This window comes from Euleptes europaea, chromosome 5, assembly GCF_029931775.1.
Source record: "Euleptes europaea isolate rEulEur1 chromosome 5, rEulEur1.hap1, whole genome shotgun sequence".
Classification (NCBI taxonomy): domain Eukaryota; kingdom Metazoa; phylum Chordata; class Lepidosauria; order Squamata; family Sphaerodactylidae; genus Euleptes; species Euleptes europaea.
Genome location: NC_079316.1, coordinates 85,912,700 through 85,936,282, shown reverse-complemented (window position 1 = coordinate 85,936,282; position 23,583 = coordinate 85,912,700). Strand labels below are relative to the sequence as shown.

General features: G+C 42.1%; 1 protein-coding gene across 1 annotated transcript in view; it reads left to right on the top strand.

Moving 5' to 3' along the window:
- PCDH15 (protocadherin related 15) overlaps window positions 1-23,583 on the top strand; it is a 558,859-nt gene that overhangs the window by 328,063 nt on the left and 207,213 nt on the right. Inside the window, exons 15-17 of the mRNA XM_056849418.1 lie at window positions 6,303-6,496; window positions 12,637-12,769; window positions 20,539-20,618. Coding sequence (XP_056705396.1) covers window positions 6,303-6,496; window positions 12,637-12,769; window positions 20,539-20,618 — 407 coding nt within the window. The remainder of the gene's footprint in view (window positions 1-6,302; window positions 6,497-12,636; window positions 12,770-20,538; window positions 20,619-23,583) is intronic.

Below are 23,583 nucleotides of genomic sequence, written 5' to 3'. Positions count from 1 at the left end.
GAGAAATACCTGGATATTTGGTGGGCGGGGGAGCCTAGGAGGGCGAAGTTTGGGGGCGGAAAGGGAAGGGACCTCATCAGGGCAAAATATCATAGAGTCCACTCTCCAAAGGCAGCTATTTTCTCCAGGGGAACTGATCTCTATTGTCTGGAAATCAGCTGTAATAGAGGGAGATCTCAAGGCTCCACCTGAAGGTTGCAGCCCTAGGCCAGTTTGAAATGACATGATTTTGGTACCCACTGTAGTACGTGGGGAAAAGTTGCCAGCTGGAAATGTTCCCCACTCCATCATGGTCAAATATGCGTGCACACTGTAATAGCCTACCTACAGCACAGCTGAAGGGTCGTCTTGCTGGGATTCTCCAGAACAACATTTTTGTGATTGCTTCTTGTGAATGGTTGATTCGTTATTGCCTGTTTTCTTTTATTGTTCCAAACACACAGTTGCCAGAGAGAAATTTCTTGCAAAATGGCTGTTAAAACATTCAGCCACTTCTGATACCCATAAATTAAGATTGTTTGTGAGTGGCTTTTGTTAAGCATCTGTGGTTGATGTAGAAATTTTGTTCTTTGCTGTTTTTAATTCTTAAATGTTTGTTTGATGTGTGCCTTGTGGGCAGTTAAACCTGAATAAAATGGAAAGTATGTGGTATAAGTAAAACCTTGGCTTTCCAGACTGGAAATTCCTGAACATTATTCTTGCAGAGTAGAAGAATGCAAACACACATGTAAGAGGGGAGCAGAAGTAGGTGGAGCTGCCTTGTTCATTGATTGGTTACAGGTCTTTCGATTGGTCTTTTCTCTTACACTGTTGTATTTAGAGTAGCGTCTGGAACTGCAGTTTCAAACCTTGTGCAGTTCAGTGGTTTGGGGTCTCTTCTTTAATATTTCTTCCTAATAACCATAGTCTTCAAGATACGGGGAAAATTACCATTCTCTTATCCATCCACTGTCCATTACCTCTGCTAGGATAAGGAGATAAACATGTATTCCCTTTTTCTAAGAGACAGCACTGAAAATGAGTCCTGTAATCCAGCAATATCTCCCACTCCTTTTTTTTCTGTGTGAGAAACTGTTCCCTTGGAAGCACCTGCATTTCTGCTACAAATTCTCTGTCTTCCCCATCCTTCTGCCTTGTCCCTCTGTTCAATGTCACCTCCTTTTGTCCTTCCATTTTCTCTTTGGAAGAGAAAAATCACAATAGCAAGGTAGATTGATTGCATTATTAGTTATCCTACGATAATTTTCTGTTAACAGAAGTACTTTTCCATTTTTGCCAGTTCTGTCCTGCCACTGCAGACCCTCCCACTTTGTCCCTATCCTGTTTGTGAGGGTCTTCTAAAGTCCATTGTTGGAAATGGGGGGGGGGAGGTAGGGTTGCCAGGTCCCTCTTTGCTACCGGTGGGAGGGTTTTTGGGCAGAGCCTGAGGAGGGACATCAATGCCATAAAGTCCAATTGCCAAAGCGGCCATTTTCTCCAGGGGAAGTGATCTCTGTCGGCTGGAGATCAGTTGTAATAGCAGGAGATCTCCAGCTAGTACCTGGAGGTTGGCAACCCTAGGGCAAGGGGTTTGGTGGGCTGAATTGGGAGGAGGCAAAAAAGTAATTTTCTGCTCAGTTTTGAGTACATATGGTACACTGAATGCAAACCACTAAACCTAGGTCTGAAATGACCAGCTACTGTGGAAAAAGGCTAAATGTATACGATAGTTTAGCAAGGTCTACTGATATTAAATTATGTCAAGATGCATCTGCATCGAGCTTTCTAGAGTATTGGGAGAGGCTGGATGAGCTTTCTGCAGATATGTCATTTCCTCAAAGGCCCCTTCATTTCTTCCAGAGTCCCCAAGTGTAAGAGGAACGTAGATGGATCCTTTTGACTGTTTTGGGTGTTATAGTTCTTTTAACACTTAGTTTGGACTTGGGATTGTAAGTCACAACACATTCTGAGCATTGTTCTTGGTTTAAGGGCTGACCACACTCAGGAAAAGGCACCGTCAGAGTCTCATGTGAGCTGTGTTGAAAACGCAAATCAATGAGGGAGCTCATAGTTTGAATACAAGATTTGTTCTGTCTCTATAAAGTCCCACCAGTCCTCTGAATCTTTTTCTGTTGTGGGAAAGAGCAGACTGTTTACAAACTAAGAGAAAGGAGGAACACCTTTCCAGGGTTCCATCTTCAGGCACTGTGGCTTTTGCTTTGCTGCCAAAGGACTAACAAACAGCCATATACAGGAACCTTGAAGGGGGTAATACCAATGAGACCATGATGGTATTAACATTACTTATTTAAATCTCCACAACTCACAAAATCACACAAGGTTGGAAGATACCACAAGGGCCATCCAGTCCATCCCCCTGCCATGCAGGATCCCACAATCAAAGCACTCCCAACAGATGGCCATCCAACCTCTGCTTAAAGACCTCCAAAGACAGGGACTCCACCACCCCCTGAGGCAGGGCATTCCACCTCGGGGGGTGGTGGCGTCCCCGTCTTTGGAGGTCTTTAAGCAGAGGCACATCCCTCACCTGTGTGCATAGCAATAAAGGATGACAGCACAGTCAAACCAGAACATGCTAAATTGATATAACATAAGGTCTAAGGTGGGCGCAGGGTTCTCATATGCCCTATTTCCTCATGTTTTCCAAGGTCATTCTCCCCGACTAATGGTGCTCAAGCCGTGAAGTGGAAATAGAAGGAATTCCCATGTGCAGGTGCATCCTTAAAGTAACTGTAAGGTGAATTTAGCACCCTTAAAGTTACTGAGGGATTTTGCATTATATTTGTTTGTTTTTTTTAAAAAATAGTGAGCGTAATTGCAAGGCAAAGAAACGAACGGAGAACCCATGTGCAATAGCTGCCTGAACTTGTTATGGTAGACCCCAATATCATATTGATCCAAAAGTATCAGCTGCATTGTGACATGGTAATTTTCAACAGGCTATCTGAATAGCTAAAATAAATGTATGCAAATAGTGTATGACTTTGGGAAAGTAGATTTGTTTTTCTGGAATAGTTATTCTAAGTGTGGCTGTTGGAAGGCAACACCATTTGGCACTCAACAACTGCAGGTTTCAGTTTAGATCAGCAAGAAGTAATCACGTTAGGCATTTGGGAATCAGACCAATTTGCTTGAACTTTTCGTTCATGACAGTTGTGGAACTACTGGAGTCAGGGTGTCTTATTAGTTTTTCCACACATTGGTAAAAAAGGAAAAGAAAGAAAAAATCACTGTGAAGTGAGTTCTTTCTGGCCAGTCTAACCTTTGTTAAAGTGATTGCAAAATCGAAATTGGCACGCCCGTAAACTATGTGGCATTGTGAAAATGGGATGCTATGAAGATTTCTTACAGCTTCTCATTTGCAAAATGCAAATCTTTGCCTGAGCAACAGCCGAACATATTTATCAATGTCAATGAGTGAGTGTTCCACATGTTTAATGAACAAAATTACTGCAACTGCAGGAAGAAGATATACAGGGAAAGCAGAATGGATCCTTTTGCAGCTTAATTTAGACTTTAAAATGTTTCCAGAATCATGTAAACTATGGAACCATATCAGCCTAAGACACCTGCAGTTTGAATTTTCAAAATCACATAATGGTTTGACAGTTCTTTTGACTTTAATTCTGCCTTTCAGGAATCATTTTGCCCCCAAAATGTTATTCAGATAACTTAGCATTTCAAAGCTTTTTCATTTGTAAATTTAATTAACCTTATTAATTTATGTATTTGTATATTCTACCAGCTTCCCTTTTCATGTTGTCACTATTAAATCTGGCCTCATTCCAAGTATATATTGAAATAGTTTGGGGTTACATCCCCCCCCCCACATACACACACACACGCCTGATCTAGAGAAGATTCTTATAACACTTTCAGAGTGTCATCAACATTTGCTAGTAAAATTCATTTATGAGCGTAACTAAGATGCATAAGTTTACTGGGCAATTCTAAAATGATAAAAGAATACATGGCTTCAAATATGTTTAAACCCTGAGAATGTGGGCCACATTGTTGAGTTTAGAGCTTTGATGCAGCTTTGATTCTCTGCTCTGCCATATGAGCGACGGACACTAATCTGGTGAACCGGGTTGGTTTCCCCACTCCTACACCTGAAGCCGGCTGGGTGACCATGGGCTAGTCACAGCTCTCTTAGAGCTCTCTCAGCCCCATCTACCTCACAGGTGTCTGTTGTGGGGAGTGGAAGGCAAGGTGGTTTGATTCTTCCTGAAGTGGTAGAGAAAGTCGGCATGTAAAAAAACAACTCTTCTGCTGCTGCTGCTTATATTTGCGGTTTGGGTATATCAATATACACAACCCTAGAGTTCACCCAAAACTCTATTTTTTTCCATAGGATTTCAAATGAATCCTAGAACATCACTATGACATAGTGATGTCACTTCCAGCTTTGTGCCAGATGTGACATTACAGCATTGGCACAGTGCTGTTCATCAAAGCTGCACCTCCCCATCTCCCAAGGGTCGCCAGAACGGGTGTTGCCAACCCTCCCCAAGCACCATCCCCCAAATTGCCAGGAGTTTCCCCAAGCCTGAGCTAGCAACTCGATTGATGTCACTTAATTCTCTCATGCTTGAGACTGCTTCTTCCTGGCAGCCCATTCCTGAAGCGGGGGGTAGATACATGATAGCGAGGGACGGCGCAGTCGCACCCCCTCTTGAGAGGCTTCCCGGCCAGAAAGAAAAGGTAAAAATGCATTAAAAAACAAAACAAAACTGTGAAACTCCCTTGTTGAGTTTCATGGGGCTACACCAGCTGTTTTTCAGGCATAACTTGACGCCTGTAAAAAGGCACGTTCCCGGGGCGAAAGGGTTTTGGAAGCCTAAAGGCATCACCGCCCCAGAAACGTCCCCCTGGACGCCAGCATCTCTCTCTGGAGCTGGTGCAAGTCACCCTGTGCCGGCATCCATGCCACTTTGGACAGTGCAAGTGGCACGGGTGCCATTGCTGACCCAGGGTTAATTAAAGGAACGCCGCTATTCAATAAGTTCAAACAATTTTTTTAAAAGTTAACATTTTATTAACACACAATTTTATTAAACAACAACATTATAAACATTTAATTGTAGGAATTAGATTGATTTTGGAATAAATTGGCCACAGCTTGGAATTGGCAAACAGCTGCGACCCTTGTGGCGCAGCATGCGAGATGTGTCAAGTGCCCAGGCCGTGTCCACCACGGCCATGAAGTAACCACTGCCCACAGGACTCCCGCTGTGGGCAACTGGGATGGCAGTACCAGGATGACACCAGGACGAACACCACTGGGTGTTATCCCCCACCACTTGGGAAGAGGCGGACACCTGCCCTGCCGCCAGGGCATGTCCCAGAAGCCTCTCCCAAAACCCTTGGGATAGGGTTCCCAAAACCAGGGAAGCGACCAATTCCTATGGAGCTTCCCCCCCCAAAATGACACATCCACATGCTAAACCGCCCCAAGCTGTGACTATAAGCAATAAACTTTAGGGAGGGTGGGTGGGTTCACAAAGAAAACGGAGTGAGCCTGTGGGCGGGCCCGTCCCCTGTTATATACAGAGGGGCGAGGCTAGCCACGCCCCCCAGCCAGCTCCCGCCTTCCGCCCTCATTGGCTGGAGCCTTTCCTTGCCCCAGCCAATGAGAAGGCTGTAACTGGGCAAATCGGGCCCGGCACGAGCCCCGTGCGCGCGCAAACGCACATGTCGGCCGGCCGGACCCGATTTCCCTCCCCCACCGCCGCGATCGCTCCTTCCTCCCCCCGGGGCAGCAAAGATGGCTCCCGGTAAGGCGGGAACCCTGCCTTGCTGGGGGCATGCCAGTTCCTAGGCGGCCCTGCCCCCTTTAGGATTTAACAGTTAATTTATTATTTACTCTCCTTTATTGCTCTTTTGTTTGTCTTTTTGTTTGTCTGCTCGGATCTCTTGACCTCTCTCATCATCCCTTAATGTATAATAATCTAAGCTGTTCAAGTCTCTGACATTGAGAATCATACCTGATTTATGATACCAGGCCTCCCTTTGCCTTTTTCTCCCTCCCCTTCTGCAATTTGCTGGATAAATACAAGGACAATTATTGTCTTTCTTTCCACTGCATCTGAAGAAGTGAACTCGGACTCATACAAAAGCTCATACTGGAATAAATGTTGTTAGTTTTTAAGATGCTACTGGACTTCCGTTTTGTTTTGCCTCCATCACGAGAGACTTCCCAGCACCTTCCAAGAGCCTTTATGTTTGTAGCATTTTAACTTGGGTATTTTGCTCTGACACGTACTCACGTGAAAAATTTGTGCTTTGATTTTCAATTGCAGCTCACTGCCATGGATGCAGATGAAGGACCAAACGGACAAGTTGTATATGAAATCCTGACTGGGGATCAGGGTGACTTCATAATCAATGAACAAACTGGCCTTATCACCATTGCATCTGGAGTTGTATTGGCGGTAGGGCGCTCTTATGCCCTCACCGTCAGGGCATCTGACAATGTTCCACGTGCACAGAGAAGGTAATTAACATTATAATTACATTTTCTTCACCTGCTCATAGCTGAGAAATTAGCCCTTTCCACAGCATAATTCATAAAAACATGTACAGGATCATAATTATCAAAGGAACATGACTCCATTGATTTGGTTTCCTCAAAAAGAGGCACATAAATTGCTCCTTTGCTAAATGTATAATCCTTTTAAGGTCATTGACTATAAGAGTTACATTCAGAATTGTGCATAGTAATTGTGCTACTGTGACTTGTTAATACAAATAAATACATGTATGGGCATTACAGTTAATTGTATATATTCAGTTCAGAGCACAAGAATTGTTTGGTTTGGTTTTTAAAGTAAATAGATATGCTAGGTTTGCTGCATTCATATTTGTAAGTGTGTGTTTAAGAGACTGAGAATATGAGCGAGGAACAGAGAAAAACTAAGCAATGAACACAAAATAGTTTGTTCTGTAAATTGCCCACTATCATGCAATGGTAATATCTCCAAATATCCTGGAACTGAAAGGATCGCTGAGCTGGAGGTAACCTTTTATCCTGAAGATACAATCTTGTAGTGTGCCTTAGATCAATTTGGAGCGCAAATTACAAGCTGTGCAAACACTGGACAAGCAATGAAATACACTCCATGGAAACTTACATTTGTACCAACGAAGTCATTCAGTTTCTCATCTCAACTTGTTATATCTGGAAACTGCAGAATAGGGAGAGACTGACTCCTCTCTCATGGCTATTTGACAGAGATGCAAACAAACAAATGGTTTCCTAGCGTACTTTAACACGTCAGGTTAGCATGAATTATTGGGATGGTTTAGACCTGATTTGCATGTTTTTTGCAATGTTCCCCCCCTCCCAGATATAAGGGTTTGCATTGAGAAGGGCAAGTTATGACACAAGCAATCATAAAATGAAGATTTAAGATCCAGTTTCTCCCAGAACACATGACACTTTTATACATATGTATAAAGTACAAGTGTAATGACTACAGGAGAATTACACAACTTTAAGGATGACAATGAGAAAATTGAAATTGTTGAAGACTTTCTATTCCTTGGCTCCATCATCAACCAAAAGAGAGACTGTAGCCAATAAATCAGAAGGAGACTGATACTGGGAAGAACAGCCATGAAGGAGCTAGAAAAGATTCTTAAGTGTAAGGATGTGTCACTGGCCACCATGCCGTCGTATTCCCTATTACTATGTATGGGTTTGAAAGCTGGGCAATGAAGAAAGCTGATAGGAAGAAAGTAGATTCCTTTGAAATGTGGTGTTGTAGGAGAGTGTTATGGATACCATGGACTGCCAAAAAAACAAATCAGTGGGTTATAGATCAAATCAAGCCTGAACTGACGCTAGATGCTAAAATGACTAAACTGAGGCTATCGTGTTTTGGTCACATTATGAGAAGACATGAGTCACTGGAAAAGACATGCTAGGAAAAGTTGAGGGCAGCAGGAAAAGAGGAAGGCCCAACAAGAGATGGATTGACTCAATAAAGGAAGCCACACCCCTCAATTTGCAAGATCTGAGCAAGGCTGTCAAAGATAGGACATTTTTTTAAAAAAATAATTTTATTGATTTTTATGGGATACAAAAATAAAAATGGGGAAAGCATAAGGGAAAGTATAACATTTCATTTCAATCTTTGTCCATGCCCATTGTGTGTGTTAAGTGCCATCAAGTCACATCCGACTCATGGCAACCCTATGAATGAAAGTCCTCCAAAATGTCCTATCTTTGACAGCCCTGCTCAGATCCTGCAAATTGAAGGCTGTGGCTTCCTTTATTGAGTCAATCCATCTCTTGTTGGGTCTTCCTCTTTTCCTGCTGCCCTCAACTTTTCCTAGCCCATTACAGCCCACAAAATACATGGCATTTTGGAGGACTTTGATTCATAGGGTCGCCATGAGTTGGAAGCGACTTGACGGCACTTAACACACACATAATGTACATATGTGTACAAGTGAATGTACATATGTGAATGTTCAAGTGATTCCTCTCTGAAAATAGAAATATATGAATTGGCTATGTTTATACAACAAAGATGCAGAAAAGTAAAGTTGGAGAAATGTGCATGTATGTAGAGACTAGCGAAGAGTATTTAGACCCATCATGGAGTTATTTGCTGTGGTAATAAGCGGCGCCCCATATAACATTTGGGAAAGAGTTTTAGCTTTAAATAGCTTGACAGCAGCTATGACTGAACATCCTCCCTTAGTCCAGAAAAACTTTTTTATAGCTGTTGCACTTTTTTGGGCATTTGCATTGGCATGGGCTATATGAGTAATTTTTGAGCCTGATGCCTGAAAGACCACTCCCAGGTATTTGTAGCAATGCACTTGCTCTATCTTGACCCCATTCAGACACCAAGAATAAAGTTTTGGCTTGTTGGCAAAAACCATTACCTTAGTCTTTAAGTAGTTAACCTCAAGTTGGTTGTCAGTACAGTAACTCGCAAGCGAGCACAAGGCCCTCCTAATTCCAATAGGTGTTCTAGAAAGAAGAACGGCATCATCCGCATATAGTAACAGTGGGATGTGTCTATCCACCAATTTTTTTGGGGGGGTGCTTATTTAGACATGATACCAAGTTGTCACTACTTCAGTTCAAGCTCTGCTCACAACCTGAGTTCGATCCCAACAGAAGCTGGTTTCAGGTAGCCAGCTCAAGGTTGACTCAGCCTTCCATCCTTCCAAGGTCGGTAAAATGAGTACCCAGCTTGCTGGGGGTAAAGTGTAGATGACTGGGGAAGGCAATGGCAAACCACCCTGTAAAACATAGGCCATTTATGCAGGGTCAATTTTGATGCTCTCTCAAAGCTCTTGTTTTAAATGTGACCTTTAAAATGCCTATTCACGGTCCCAACGCAAAAGGAGAAATTCCACCCCCGCGCTTGCCTGCTCCTTCATTCCTTCCTTTAGCAACAGCTGTTTGCATAGCTAACGTGCGGCTGTGATTTTGCATGCTTCCTTGAGGGGATTCTTTGAGGCAGGGGCGGAGCAAACACAAAATGATGCGTTAAAGGGGCTCTTAAAAAATGCGAAGTAGGTATGCGCTGGGTTCACAGTCACTTCCTGAATCATGGTTCAGCGTGAAAAACTAAAAAAAAAAAATGTGGGGCACTTCAGCCTGGAACGAGCTGCTAATTACCAAGCATAAATGACCATAGTCTGCCTAGTAAACTTCGGGATGTGACGTCACTCCATGGGTCAGGAATGACCCGGTGCTTGCACAGGTGATTACTTTTGCCTAAATACAGGGATATTTGCATTCAAGAAGAACCACCCATGGAAGCTGAAAAATTGGCTTTTATCTTACATCATTCATTTATGAGGATTTTGGTCATCTCATGTGTACACTTTTGCTTCTTTCATCTGTGAGTTAGAAGGCTACCAAGTATCTGCTTTTTGTCTTTGCTGATACCATTTAAAAGACAACTGTCAGTATTCAGCACCCCACTTCAAGCATTCTTCTAGCTTTCCTTTTGAACCTTAAGAAAAAATATATGAATTAAAAAACTCGGCTTATAATTACTTCTCTACCATTTTAGTCCAATAAAAGACTTTCTATTAATTCCCCCCCCCCCAGTTTGTGCAACTAATAGAACAGCAACTCATTTTCTAAACCTGGGTTAATTTTAGGAGTTGTGTAGGGTCAGGTTTAACAACTGGGTATTAAAGTTACTTACAAAGAGCCCTGCATACTGCCATTCCTGTAGCTTCCTGTAACGCTGGGATGTTACCAGGAAAAAAAAGATCGAGATGGCTTACGGCATCCAAGCCGTTCTATCATCCACAGGCTGCACTTGGATCAATGCTGACTTTGTTGTGTGCATTCTATATACATGCTTCATCCTTGCTTCACCTCCTAGTAGAATACTTAGGACTTTTTTATTGACACATATCTTTGGGTGAGATCCACGTCACTGACACTGATGATGAAATCACTGGTTTAATTACAAATAGTTTTAGTTTCATGTCAGTGCTTCTCCGGTCATCCATGTGGATTAATTGCAAAACTGGCATTCAGAAGATATACCTTTAACCGTTCTAAAATTAATGTGAATAAAATGTAACTGTGACATTCTGGGGGACCTTTTGAGAATATTTATCCCTTTCCTTACCCGGGCAGTTAAGGGATCATTAGTAAATTAGATAGTTGTCTGTCTGCTCCAGTGTTAGTTTTGGGACTAAATCTGTTCTAAAACACACTGTAAACCATGTAAACCATTAGCACCCTCTAGCAAGCAACAGAAACTCATAGAACCTTTAATGAGTGCTTTGTTCACTTTATAGATTGCACCGTGTTAATTGTGACTCTACCAGCATCCAGACTTTAAACATTCTTCACTTCCCTAACCCTGGGTTATGGGGGTTGGCATGCATGGACACTGCAAAAACCATGCCACTACAGTTCAGGCTCTGTGTTGGGTTGCTGTGGCAGCCCAAACTGGTGTGCAAAAACTGGCAGAGGTCAGGAGGAAGATGTGGCAGTGGAGGTAGTGAGTGGCCAGAAGCAAGCTAGAGCCAGTGATGTGGTGGTGCAAGTTAGCATGGACTTTCAGTCTTTCTTTCTGTCTTTCTTAATCTGAGCAGACAGAGGACATGGGGTGAAACAATAACAATAATCTGTGTTATTAGCACAGATAAAGAACATAGAACTGCAGTGAAAGGCATTAAAAACGGGACTAGACTACCTTTACCTAACAGACAGGTGCAGCAGTAGCTAGTTCCATGATTCAAGCTCCTTGGCTCTGTTCTTATAGGAATGTTGAACTAGGAAATTGGCTCCAGGACATAGTGTGGTATAAGAAGATAAGACAACATGCTAGAAAAAACTGAGATGGTTCTCTAGGGGTGCCAGTTCCCCACCCCCGGTCCCCGACAGGGGATGGGGGAGCTAGGGTTGCCAGATACAGGTTGGGAAACTCCTGAAGATTTGGGGATGGAACCTGGGGAGGACAGAGACCTCAGTGGGGTACAATGTTACAGAGTCCACCCTCCAAAGCATCAATTTTCTCCAGGGGGACAGATCTCTGTAGTCTAGAGATGAGTTGTAATTCCAGGGTATCCCTGGGTCCTACCTGGTGGCTGGCTTCCCTATTGTTCTACCATGAGATAGGGCAAGTTCAGGTTTGTTGTAGCAGGACAGTAGCCTGGCTTTCTTAAAATAGAAGTAACTCTGGTCAATACACCCATAGACGTAACAAAAACTTATATTTAATTTGGAATTGATTGTATTTGATTTACACTGTGTAATCCACTTTGAATCTAGTGAGAAAAGCCGACTATGAATAATATAAATTTAAAAATTAAATAAATAAAGTATTTATTATAACATATTCCTGTGTGCCATTAGCACAGAATTAAAAGAAGCAGATCCACCTTTTTTTACTTCCGAAGATAATAATTTGATAATCTTTAAATCTTAATTCTACTAATACTGGGCAGGGGAGATGTGAAATAGTTTCTCAATAGGCTGAAATTTAAATAATGAGGTCTGTTAAATATTATTTATTTATTTATCTATCTATCACATTTCTAGCCCCCCTCCCCGGCTCAGGGTGGGTAACAACATCTGAAACCATACAATAATCTATAATAACACCAGACAAACAGTATATAGAACACTGTAACATAAAGTCATTAAAATTAACAATTACTTAATGCGTACATAATATACTGCATTTATTCAGTGCATATTTTATCCCCTCTTCCTCCAAGGAGCTCAGGGGTTCTATATGTAGTTCTCTGTTTACACCAGCCCTATGAGGTAGGTTAGACTGAGAGAAAATGAATGATTCACGGTCACCCAGCAAGCTTCCATGGCAGAGAGGGGATTTCAACCTGCGTCTTCCAGATCCTAGTGCAACACTAACCACTACACCAATATACTTTGTGAAATCAGCGTCAACAAGGGATTTCTGTGCCCTTCAGTGTCAATTCACACGAAGTGGTTTACACCATTAGGGTCAATGGAGGAGGCCCATTATTGTTGCTGAACTGAAATTCTTGCTTGTTGTCAAAAGGAGGTCAGGATGTTTATTACGGAAGGATGGGTAATGTGGTACATAGTTTAGTGAGGAAAAAAAGTCATGTCTTAAATGGTGTTTGACTGGGTTTTGTTCTTCCGTGTCATTGCAGGAGCTCCATCACTACTGTTTACATTGAGGTCCTTCCTCCAAACAATCAGAGCCCACCTCGCTTCCCCCAGCTGATGTACAGTCTTGAAATCAGTGAGGCTATGAGAATTGGTGCCATTTTGCTAAATTTGCAGGTACAGAATGCTTCAATGTAAGCATTTACAGAGCTCTTTCTGCTTATGGACGCTTAAGATTGCTGAACCCTTTCCATACTCCTTTCTCTGTAGAACTCCTTGCATGTTGCCATCACACCTGTGCATCACAGAGGATTGTGAGGAGCCTCGTACAGTACACTTTAAGTATACAATCAGATGTCAGCCGGGCTTTTAGGACCTTATTATTGGGACAGCTAAACAAACTGTGTGCACATTAGATTTTTCCTAACACTCTCTGGTTACACATTGCGGAGCACAGTAGTGATGGACAAGCAGGTCCAGATCTAGGGGGGAGCGAGGGGAGGTGGATGCCCTGGGCAGAGGGGGGCACCACCACCATAGCCAGCTCAGAGGCTGTGCATGTGGCTGCCTGCCCCGCTGCTGCATGCACTGCCCGCACATGGCGCCAAGGCTCACAGGCAGCACACACACATTACGTCGCGGCCTGGGCATAGGCTCGTGGCACTGGAATGGCCCCCAGGCCCTTGTGCACCAAGGCGAGGAGCATTCAGCTGTGTGGCTGTGGACAAGCTGTCCACTCACCATTATGTGTCTTCTCATTGAGACCCCTCAGTAAGCTTCTCATGGAACCAGGGTTTTACACACAGTACAGTGCAAAAATCATTGCTATACCAACCCTTTTCAGTCATTACATTTTTTGGTGTTACTACCTCGTGTAGCGGTAAAGCATACTGTTATCCTCCCAGCACATATAATCAACATATTTTATGAATAGAGCAACATATACATTTTCAAGCTTTGATACAGATGAGTGTGTGCTCACAAGAAAACTGGGCTTCCTGTTGTGCATACTGACGCTAGAAAATAGTGCATTTCCCTATTCACACAAAATGGTATATTGAGAAGATTGCCCATTAGTAATATAGAAGCACCAAAAATGTAATGACTGAAAATGACTGCAATGTCTTATGTGAAATATGTTCATTCACTAAAAATGGCAGATTTTATTATAAAGATGAATGAGACCTTCATGTATAGTTTTCTCAAAGCAGTAAGAAAGGATTTTAGTATAATGAATAGTCTTCGGCATTTTTGAGTGGAAGGTCCTACAGATTTGTGATTAGAGTACAAGTACTATGCTGTTAAACTCTCTTTCACATTTTTTATCTCAGCCTTTCTCTAAAGAGCTCTCAGTGGGTGTACATGTTTCTTCCTTCCTCCACATTATTTATTTCTTTTATTTGTTTAAACCATTTTTATTCCATTTTTCTATCCAGTTCAGGTCTCCAATGCAGCGGACAGTCAAAACATTAAAATAAATTTTAAAAAATTAGTATGTATTACTAAATGCATATAGACACACAGATACATAAATAGAAAGGAGGGTCACTGACAGAATTCCAATCACTTCACCTGCTGGTGGAAGACCATGATAGAAGGGGACAAACAAATCTCCCCATGGGAGTGAATTGTATCATTTTGGCACCACAAGCGTGAAGGCCTGTTCTTGAGTTGCCACCAGCCTAATTTCAGATGACAGGGGCATCCAAATCAGGGCCTCTGGCAGTTGAATATACAGATAGGCTGTCCTTAAGGTCTGTATAAAGCTTTAAAGATCCATGTCAGCATCTTGAATTGAATCTGGACGCAAATTTGGAGCCAGTGTAGGTAGAACAGGACAGGAGCGATATGGTCTCTGTAACCCATTCCAGTCAGCATTCTGGCTGCAGCATTTTGTACCAGTTGCAGCTACTGAGTTCTCTTCAGTGACAGCCCTGTGTAAAGTATATCCAGTAATCTAATCTAGATGTTACCAGGTCATGTCTCACCATGGCACAATATTTTTTGTCCAGGAAAGTCTTCAGCTGGCTCACTTGCCAAAGCTAACAAAAGGCTTTCCTGGCTACCACCACCACCTACTTATCCAATAGGAGCCCTAGGTCCAGCAGCAACTCCAACCAGATCCTTTAGTGGAAGTACAACCTCATTCGGAACAGGAGACACCTCAATTCCTGGGTCATCCTTCCTCCCATCGGTAGCACCTCCATTTTGTGCAATTAAGTTTCACCTTGCCTCTAGACATGAAACAGTGTCTAGAGGCAAGCTGAAACTTTAATGAGCATCCCCTCTATTCCGTCATCCCAATCATGTCTAAAGTAGTTGAATAACACAGGCCCAGGACAGATCCCTGGCACTCCACTTGTTACTCCACTCCAAGAGTATGAGAAACCATTAACAAGCACTCTTTGGGTGCAATCTGTCAACCAGTTACAGATCCACCTAACAGTAATAAGATCTAAACCACATTGTACCAACTTGTCAACAAGAATATTATGTGGAACCTTATCAAAAGCCTTACTGAAACCAAGATAAATTATGTCCACATCATTCCCCTGATCCAGCAAGATAGTAACTTTCTCAAAAAAGGAGAAGAGGTTAGTCTGACATGACTTGTTCTTGAGAAACTCATGCTGGCTCTTTGTAATCACAACCATCCTTTCTAAATGCTCCAGGACTGACTGATGATTTGTTCTAAAACCTATCCAGGTATAGTTGTCAAGTTGATGGGTCGGTAGTTACCTGGATCCTCCTTTTTCCCCTTCTTGAAGATGGGAACAACATTTGCCCACCTCCAATCTTCTGGCACCTCACCCGTTCTCTAAGAATTCTCAAAATAATGGACAGGGGCTCAGAAATTACATCCGTAATGTTCTTTCAGTACCCTTGGATGCAATTTAATCTGGCCCTGAGGACTTAGTTTCATTTAAAGAAACTAGGTGTTTATGTACCACCCTTATACTGATCCTAGGCTGCAACTCCATCATGTATTCTGTTTTTGCTATGTTGAGCACTGTTTCCCTCACAGGTCTAAAGAGGAAACATATTATCACAATAATCATCGGAAACATGTATTTTTTCAACTCCACCTTGCACTTTCAAGTTCAAAACTTCTGTGATGTAAATCGATGATCAGATGTAAAAACGGTATCCAAGAAAAAACACGATTTAGAACCTGGGGAACCAAGGATAAAAGATTTCCCTTCATAAATGTTATCATCTTTAGAGCTGGCATTTAATGAAGTTTGTTGTATTGGAAACCTGTTTGAAATTTTATGTATTTCCTTCCTGATCTCATGGTCAAACCTTTCTGCTAGCAGAACCCATCTCTTCTTTTTCCGGTTCCAGTGCTCCTCCTCATTAGTTTCTTCTGTATGATTCAACTCCTCATGTGAAATCTCAAGCTGTTTGATAGGATGTACTTGGTTAGGGTGAGACCTGTTTTCACACACTTTGATATTTGGGATTTCAGGAAGTGGAGTGCTAGTTCTTTCATTTCCATCGGATGTAGAGTGTCTCTTTGAAATTCCAGGGAAATTGTCATCACAATCTGGCTCGGTCTAGTGATTCTCTTTGGGAAATGACAGGTCAATCAATGGTTCCATTCAAAGTACATGTGGTGTTTAGAGATTTCTTAAGCTCAGTCAGCCTTTGGGTAATACCCTCACAATTTTTATCAAGGAGTGAATGGTAACAATAATCCAATTGGCTATCTGCTGTAACATGCAAGGGTCTCCTACAACTACTCAAAGGTTGTCGTCTGTACAGAATCTTGTCTGCAGAATAGAGAGTTGTATCTAATGTATCCATCATTTGAACAGATATGTATTCATATTTAACAGAAGATGTTTTAGCAGGAGCCCTTGGCGGAGACATCCTCTTGGTAGCTAATTTAGTGACCGGAATCAAAGGTTGGAGAGCTGAATCTCTGAAAACCCTTATAAGAAAAATTTGGTACATTGAGATAAAAGATTTCATTTTAAACAGCATAGCTGGAATTGTAACATGTTTAAATGTCAATAGCACTCTCGTAAAAGCTCGAGAACTTGGTAGCCAGTTTGAGTTGTTAGCAAGCATTGATCTCCCAACAAGTCTAAGGGATTATCTTGCGTTTTTTGTTGATTGGAATTATTATGGTTATCTGCTACATTCTCATTCTTGAGCAGCTTTTCAAAATTTGTATCCTCAGCAAAAGATAGTCTGAGCAAACTTGCAGTCAGTCGAAGATTGTAATGTTGGAGGTTCCCCCAGGGAACCTGGTTGGCCACTGTGTGAACAGACTGCTGGACTTGATGGGCCTTGGTCTGATCCAGTAGGGCCTTTCTTATGTTCTTATGGAGGCAAACTTTTTATCTGTAGATATAGATATAGGAGAAACTTTACTTACATTTTTGCTCCTATTACAATCATATAGCTCATCCATTGTTGCCTGCTTAGATATCATTGTGTGGCCTTGAATATTTGAGTCTGACCTGTGGCATTTTCTTAAACTTGTTTGAACCAGGTATTCATCTGGTGCCATAATTCTTCCAAAGAGTGTTTAAAAAAATCAGGCTTGGAAGGCTGCAGGTTTTTTTTCTTGCAGCTTTGCATTTAGAATACACACCGGCTGTGCCTTATCAAGACTCAGTGCTCAGAATAAATATTTATCTTAAAACTGCAATATAAGCAATAAGTCTGGAGCAGCACACCAAGATATCTGCTCAGGATGCCATCTTTTTCCATAAAGGCCTGTGATGATTCTGTATAGGATGTTTTAGATCTGCTAGTCACTACCACTGATAGGGATCTGCATAGGGATTAAGGATGCCAGAAATTTCTCAGCAAGCCAGTTTGGCAGGCAAATTTACCTTGTTTGACTGTGAGCTGATCAGGGATATGTTTGGATTGCATTGAGCAACTTGAACAGCTGCCAAACAGTAAGTTTACAACTGACTCATGGTCAGAAGTCCACTTAGAGCTGATATGGGGATCAGCTGGGAGTTGAGTTCTTATCTCTCCCTCCCCCAGAAAAATAGATACACAGTTATGTTGCAGAAACAAGCTCTGCCCTTCCCTCCATGCTAGGTGGGACAATAAACAGTGCTTTTGATTTCTGCATTGCAAAAGGGAGAAAAAGAGCTTGCTTCTATTCCCCCTCTTTCAGGATGGCACTGCTTTTAATCTCTGTGTTAGGAGGAGGGGAAAGGGCTTATTTCCTTAGTTTTCATTGCAGCCTAAGCAGACAGCTTGGGATGGGATGAAGAAAAGGGAAATCCGCTGGGCTTTTGATCACGCTCACCCTAATTTGTTGCATCTCAGCAAATATAGGAGGCAGGAAAAGTTCCAGTGTGGGAGATCAAAAGAACCAAAGTTGGCCCCTGATAGCCCCCCACCTAAAAAAAAAAACTTTGCTGGATACAGAGCAAAATTTCCCCATCAGGAGATCAGAAGTCAGCTCTCATCAGCTGCAAGTCAGCTTCTGTTGGCGGCAAGTAGCATGTTACTGTGATTGCACATAAACGTTCCCGACCCAAAGGGGCTTTGGAGGCTGCCTAAAGGCAGCTCCTCCCCCAGCCCGGCACTAGGACACCCCAGGAACACCTCCCAGGACACCTCCAGGGATGCCGGCAAGGGCTTTTACGCCGGTGGGATGCCAGCGGAAGGCCCCGTTGGTGTCCCAGGGTGGCATTGCCATGGCAGCGCCCGGCGTCTGGGCCTTCCCACCAGCGTTGGGGCCACTAACGCCAGCATAAGTTGGCCAGACGCTAGTGCGGGGGGCCTAAATGCCAGCCCTTCAGGCTCAGGAATGTGCTGTTAAGATTATTAGACTGATACATTGTACCTGTATTGAATGTTATCTGACATTTGTAGACCATACCACAGAAGTAGTGATTTATAGTCCACGTAATCCATATTCTCTTCATCAGGAAGAATAAGTAAGAGCAAGATGCACGTTTAGCTAGCAAGCAGCAAACAGGAATTGTAGAGCTCTATTCTAGAACAGGTGTACAGTTGTGAGGTACAGACAAGATGCCCTAAACACCAGTACTATAGAAGGAAATCAACATGTCTTGCAAGTCATCTGGTTGCTGCAACCTGCCTGTCACATTAAACTCTTGAGTCTGATACATTCGTAACTTTGTAAAATAATTTGAAATATGTATGTGTAGATGTTTTAGGGCCCTGACCTGGATGGCCCAGGCTAGCCTGATCTCGTCAGATCTCAGAAGCTAAGCAGGGTCAGCCCTGGTTAGTATTGGGATGGGAGACCACCAAGGAAGACCAGGGTTGCTGTGCAGAGGAAGGCACTGGCAAACCACCTCTGCTAGTCTCTTGCCATGAAAATCCCAAAAGGGGTCGCCATAAGTCGGCTGCGACGTGAAGGCACCTTACACACACAGAGAGAAGTTTTAGGAAGGCAGTAATCTCGTTTAATTATTTATTAATGGTAGCACTGAGATAGTCATGTTTAAACCACACTGAAAACTACTAGGGACACAAAGTTAAGCAATTTAACTTTTTTATTCCAGTGGGAGAGACGTAGGTCACTTATGCATGGTAGGTTTAGCCTCCTTCATTCCCTGTTTCAGCCAGGATCAAGTTTTTGAAAATGCAAGTTGCCTCATTCCTTTTTCGGATCAACCCCGTTTCAACCTTAAACGAACTTGGCTTTTCCCATTCCTCTTCTTGCCCGAGTCAAACGGTCTTTCCTAGCTGAAACCAGATCCAAAGAGCGTGCATACACTTGCCTTGCATTGAGCTTTCCCTGCCCCCTTTCCAAACCCCTCTTCTGTTCTGTTTGCTGATAGCCATACAGGGCAAGCAGTGAAGATTGGCATCTCTCACAGCCAATCACGAAGAAGTGTGTAAAGAGGCAGGGATTCAGTTGCTTCCTGCTTCCTGGGAGCTCTTTCTGGGAGAAAGAAAGGCTTTTTAAAAACAAGGCTTGGTTTTCGCCCCCCACCCTTCTTTCTAATGGCTCCATTTTTTTATTTTTTTATTTTTGTTCTTAAAATGCTTTTTTATGCGGCAGTTGGGTCTGGGGGGAAGAAAGTGTTCTCTCACGAGGTGAGCCAATCACAGACCAGCAATTAAAGGGGTGGGACTTGATTTGAACTTGGGAGACTGCTTTCCTGTAATCATGCCCCCAGTTTGCACACAGTTTATTCCCTGATCATTCAAGCCAAGGCATACAGTTTTCCCCAACCCAGGTTGCTTTGATCCTGGCTGAAACGGGGAATAAAGAAGGGTAAAGTGAGCGTGCATAATCGGCCATAAGCACATGCTTAATGCTCCCAGTGAAATCAGTGGGACTTAAAACGTAGTGAAATTTGACTGGATCGTTCCCTATGTTTTAAAAACATACATAACTTCTTTTTAAATGTTTCCAGGTAGTACATCTTATGTTTTCCAGTAACCTCTGCATTCTTTTGAAATGTATTATTGTCCAGTATGATTGTTTATGCTGCATATTTTAAGAAGCATCCAAAATGAGTGCAAGATTTAAAAACTGCTGTTGTGCTTATTTTAAGATATGCAGTTACAGATAATGCCTACTGAGTGAGTTTGAAAAAATAAGTTGGAGAATTAGTAGCCCGCTGAAAGCCTCTTTATTACCCCATGTTCTGTCAGTCATTGTTGATTAAAGCTTAAGTATGCAAATATTTTAATTTCCTGAAATTCCGATAAGCAATTATCATGCTTATGAGAGCACACTCTCCATGCAGCCAGTTCTCTAGAGGGGATGAAACATATACTATCAAGTGATCTAGAGTCAAAGCTGTCACATCGTTAATTGTTATGAATGAGCTGATTAGCATTTAAAATGTGCTGTCCATCATGATTGATTCCCCCCCCCCCATCCTGATAATGCAAAGAGAGGCTGTAACAATCTAAACTATCTAGAGGCTCTAACAATCTAGAGGCTCTAATAATCTCTAACCCTGGTTTGTGTTGTTCTTCTGAAGGCAACTGATCGAGAGGGTGACCCCATAACATATGTCATCCAGAATGGAGATCCCCAGCAAGTATTTAACCTTTCTCGAACGTAAGTACTACAACACGTATGACTCCCTTTCTGACTTTCAATGGAATATGCATATTTGTGTGCAAATAAGGCAGCTTCTAATCAGAAGTGTTCAGCTGTTTGTAGTTAAGCTCTCAGACACTAATGGGAGCTCTGTGAATGGTACTGAACTTTGAAATTGTACACCTAAGACCATTTATTTATTTTAAATGTTTGACTAGGTAAAACCCACTGAGATGGAACTTCCATTATAAGAGTGACCTGGGATTAATTAGAAGCCTTTAGACTTGCCAGCTTTCTGCTAATGACAGTGACTTTTTAAAACTTCCAATTCCTTGTCCTGAAAATAAAACGTGTTTCCCTTTTCATTCAACGGAGACCTTTTAGGGCCATTGTTTGAAATCACCACCAGCCATTCCAGGCATTACTAAGCGAGAAAGCTTTTAGCTGTATCCTAAATTGTTGCTACCTTAATTAGTATAAAGAAAAGTCATAGAACATTGAAAGCACGTGTCCCAGAAATGGTGGAAACCTTCTTTCTTTTAAGAAGCTGTCATTTGCAAAGCTATCATTTGCCTGAATATTAATTATAGAAAAGGGGGAAAGAAGGATAAGTTGAGGTTTTTTTTGTTTTTTTTTAGAAACTGGGAAAAGTATGGCGAGGCTTACCATTATGTTCTCATACCTTATGAGCAGAAGCAAAAACTTGCATTTATTTGCCACTGTGAAAACTGGCGTAAGAGACCAAGGTCACTTTTACACATCCCGAATAATGCACTTTCAATACACTTTCAATACACTTTGCAGATGGATTTTACTGTGTGAAACAGCAAAATCTACTTGCAAATGATTGCATTGAAAGTGGATTGAAAGTGCATTATTCAGGAGGTGTGAAAGCACCCCAAATATTATAAACTAAGAATGACAGAGTAATCTATCATGTTTAATTTACAAAACATATATTACAGTTCTCCTAGTGCAGACAATTATTCCCAGCCCACCTTCTGTCCCATTCTATCCTGTTTCCTTGTTTCTATTGGAATGAGAAAGTGTTGGCAGATGACTAGGCAACCTCTTGCACAAGGTAGTCAGGAGTTCTAGGCTTGAAGTGTATGCAATGGGATAAATTACTGCCCCTGAGTAGTTTCGTGTCGTGAAAACACCACAAGGTAGTGTGCTTCTCCTCTTATACTACAGTCCATATCCAAGTCGGGGCCCTGGGAATTGGAAAACAAATTCCTTGCTCCTGGTTTCTATCAGTGTCAAAGTCAGGTCAAGGGAACCCAACCCTACACATTATAAATCAGGCCTAAGAATGGTTATGCATATCCAAATACTCATTCCCTTATAATCAAAGCACAGCATCATCCATATGCACATATGAATGTGATAGCTTCAGTCCTGGGCATCTTCAGTTGAATACATGAACACATGAAGCTGCCTTATATTGAATCAGACCCTTGGTCCATCCAAGTCAGTATTGTCTACTGAGACTGGCAGCAGCTCTCCAAGGTCTCAAGTAGAGGTCTTTCACATTACCTTCCTGCCTAGTCCCTTTAACTGGAGATGCCGAGGATTGAACCTGGGACCTTCTGCATGCCAAGCAGATGCTCTACCACTGAGCCACAGCCCCTCCCCGTTGAAGGATCTCAGATAGCAGCTTCTGGGAAAACCTTCATCGGTGGGTTCAGGCTGGTGTGATTAAAATTACACATCCATGGCTCTCTATGAAATGGAAAATAGCAGGCTTGTGAATCTTCAGTTTGCCTCGGAGTCATGAATAGAAGATAGTGGACTTTTAACCTTTCAACTTCTCCATTGAATAATGTATGGTTGACCTGGTGTCCTTTCAGAACCTGGTCCATCAAGTCTAGATACCAGGTATATCATCAATTTAAAATTGTGGAGGTAGACCTGACCTCCAGAGTCTGAGTGCCAGGTCCACTTCTCGTTTTAAAATATTGTAATGGGAAGTACACCAGGTGTTGAACTCCAGGTCTACCAGCCATCATAAAGAGCTGAAATAATCCTAAAAAATCCTAAAATTTGGGGAAATAAATATGAAAACTCCCAAAATTTCAAAAAAACTTGCTTTGTTTCAGATATTTGTGAAATGAAACAAGGAGTTTTGGGCACTGCTTTGCTCAGAAACAAATGCAGATCTTTCCATACCAATGGATCTAGAACAACCAATTTCAGCTTCTCTCTTTATTCCCCAGCTTCCCATAACCATAACTTCAGCAGACAGGGCTGAGTGTGAAAATTGATATATTGGAATAGGGAAAGCCATAGTGCACACAGCTCCACAGGGAAATGTCTGCTGGTCAACCATACAATGGCTGACTACTTAACAGTACAGAGAAAGGAAATCTTTCATTTATTGTGTATAGTCAGCCCATATCCTGAAATATTGTCATGAATTCTGATTGCCAGTGAGCCTGTTCTGTGCAAATAGGCACACTTCTTATTACTTGTAGAGCCAGATTAGGTAAACTGTAAAGAAAGTGCACAGTTTACTCATAGTGGTGTAATAAAGATATTCCTGACTTGACAGTTCTGAACTTCGTCAGCAGCAGAAGTTAATGAAGAATTCACACTTGCCTTGTAATTCTTTTTTCTGTAGAAATGGTTTGGGTTATTCCTAGTACTTAGTGTTTTTTAAAAATTAAAACCCGCAAACAAAGTACAAAGTACTTGTCCAGATTTTCTGTAGAGTAAAAGCTGGGATGCTTCTTTTTTGGGTTCAGTTTTTGCTTTTCTTTCCTTTGCTTTACGGCAACACAACTCCTGTTAAGTCCAGTTATGATTTTTTTTTTTAAATGGACAGCTTATCTAATGATGTCCAATAGGGTGATGTATATGCTGTCAATAGTGATCATGCTTTAGTAATGGGAAATCTTGGATTGGATGCAGAGCAACTCTTGAATAAGGCACTCCCACTTGTACAAGGAGGAGATTGCAACTACTGCAATTTCCCCTTGATTTT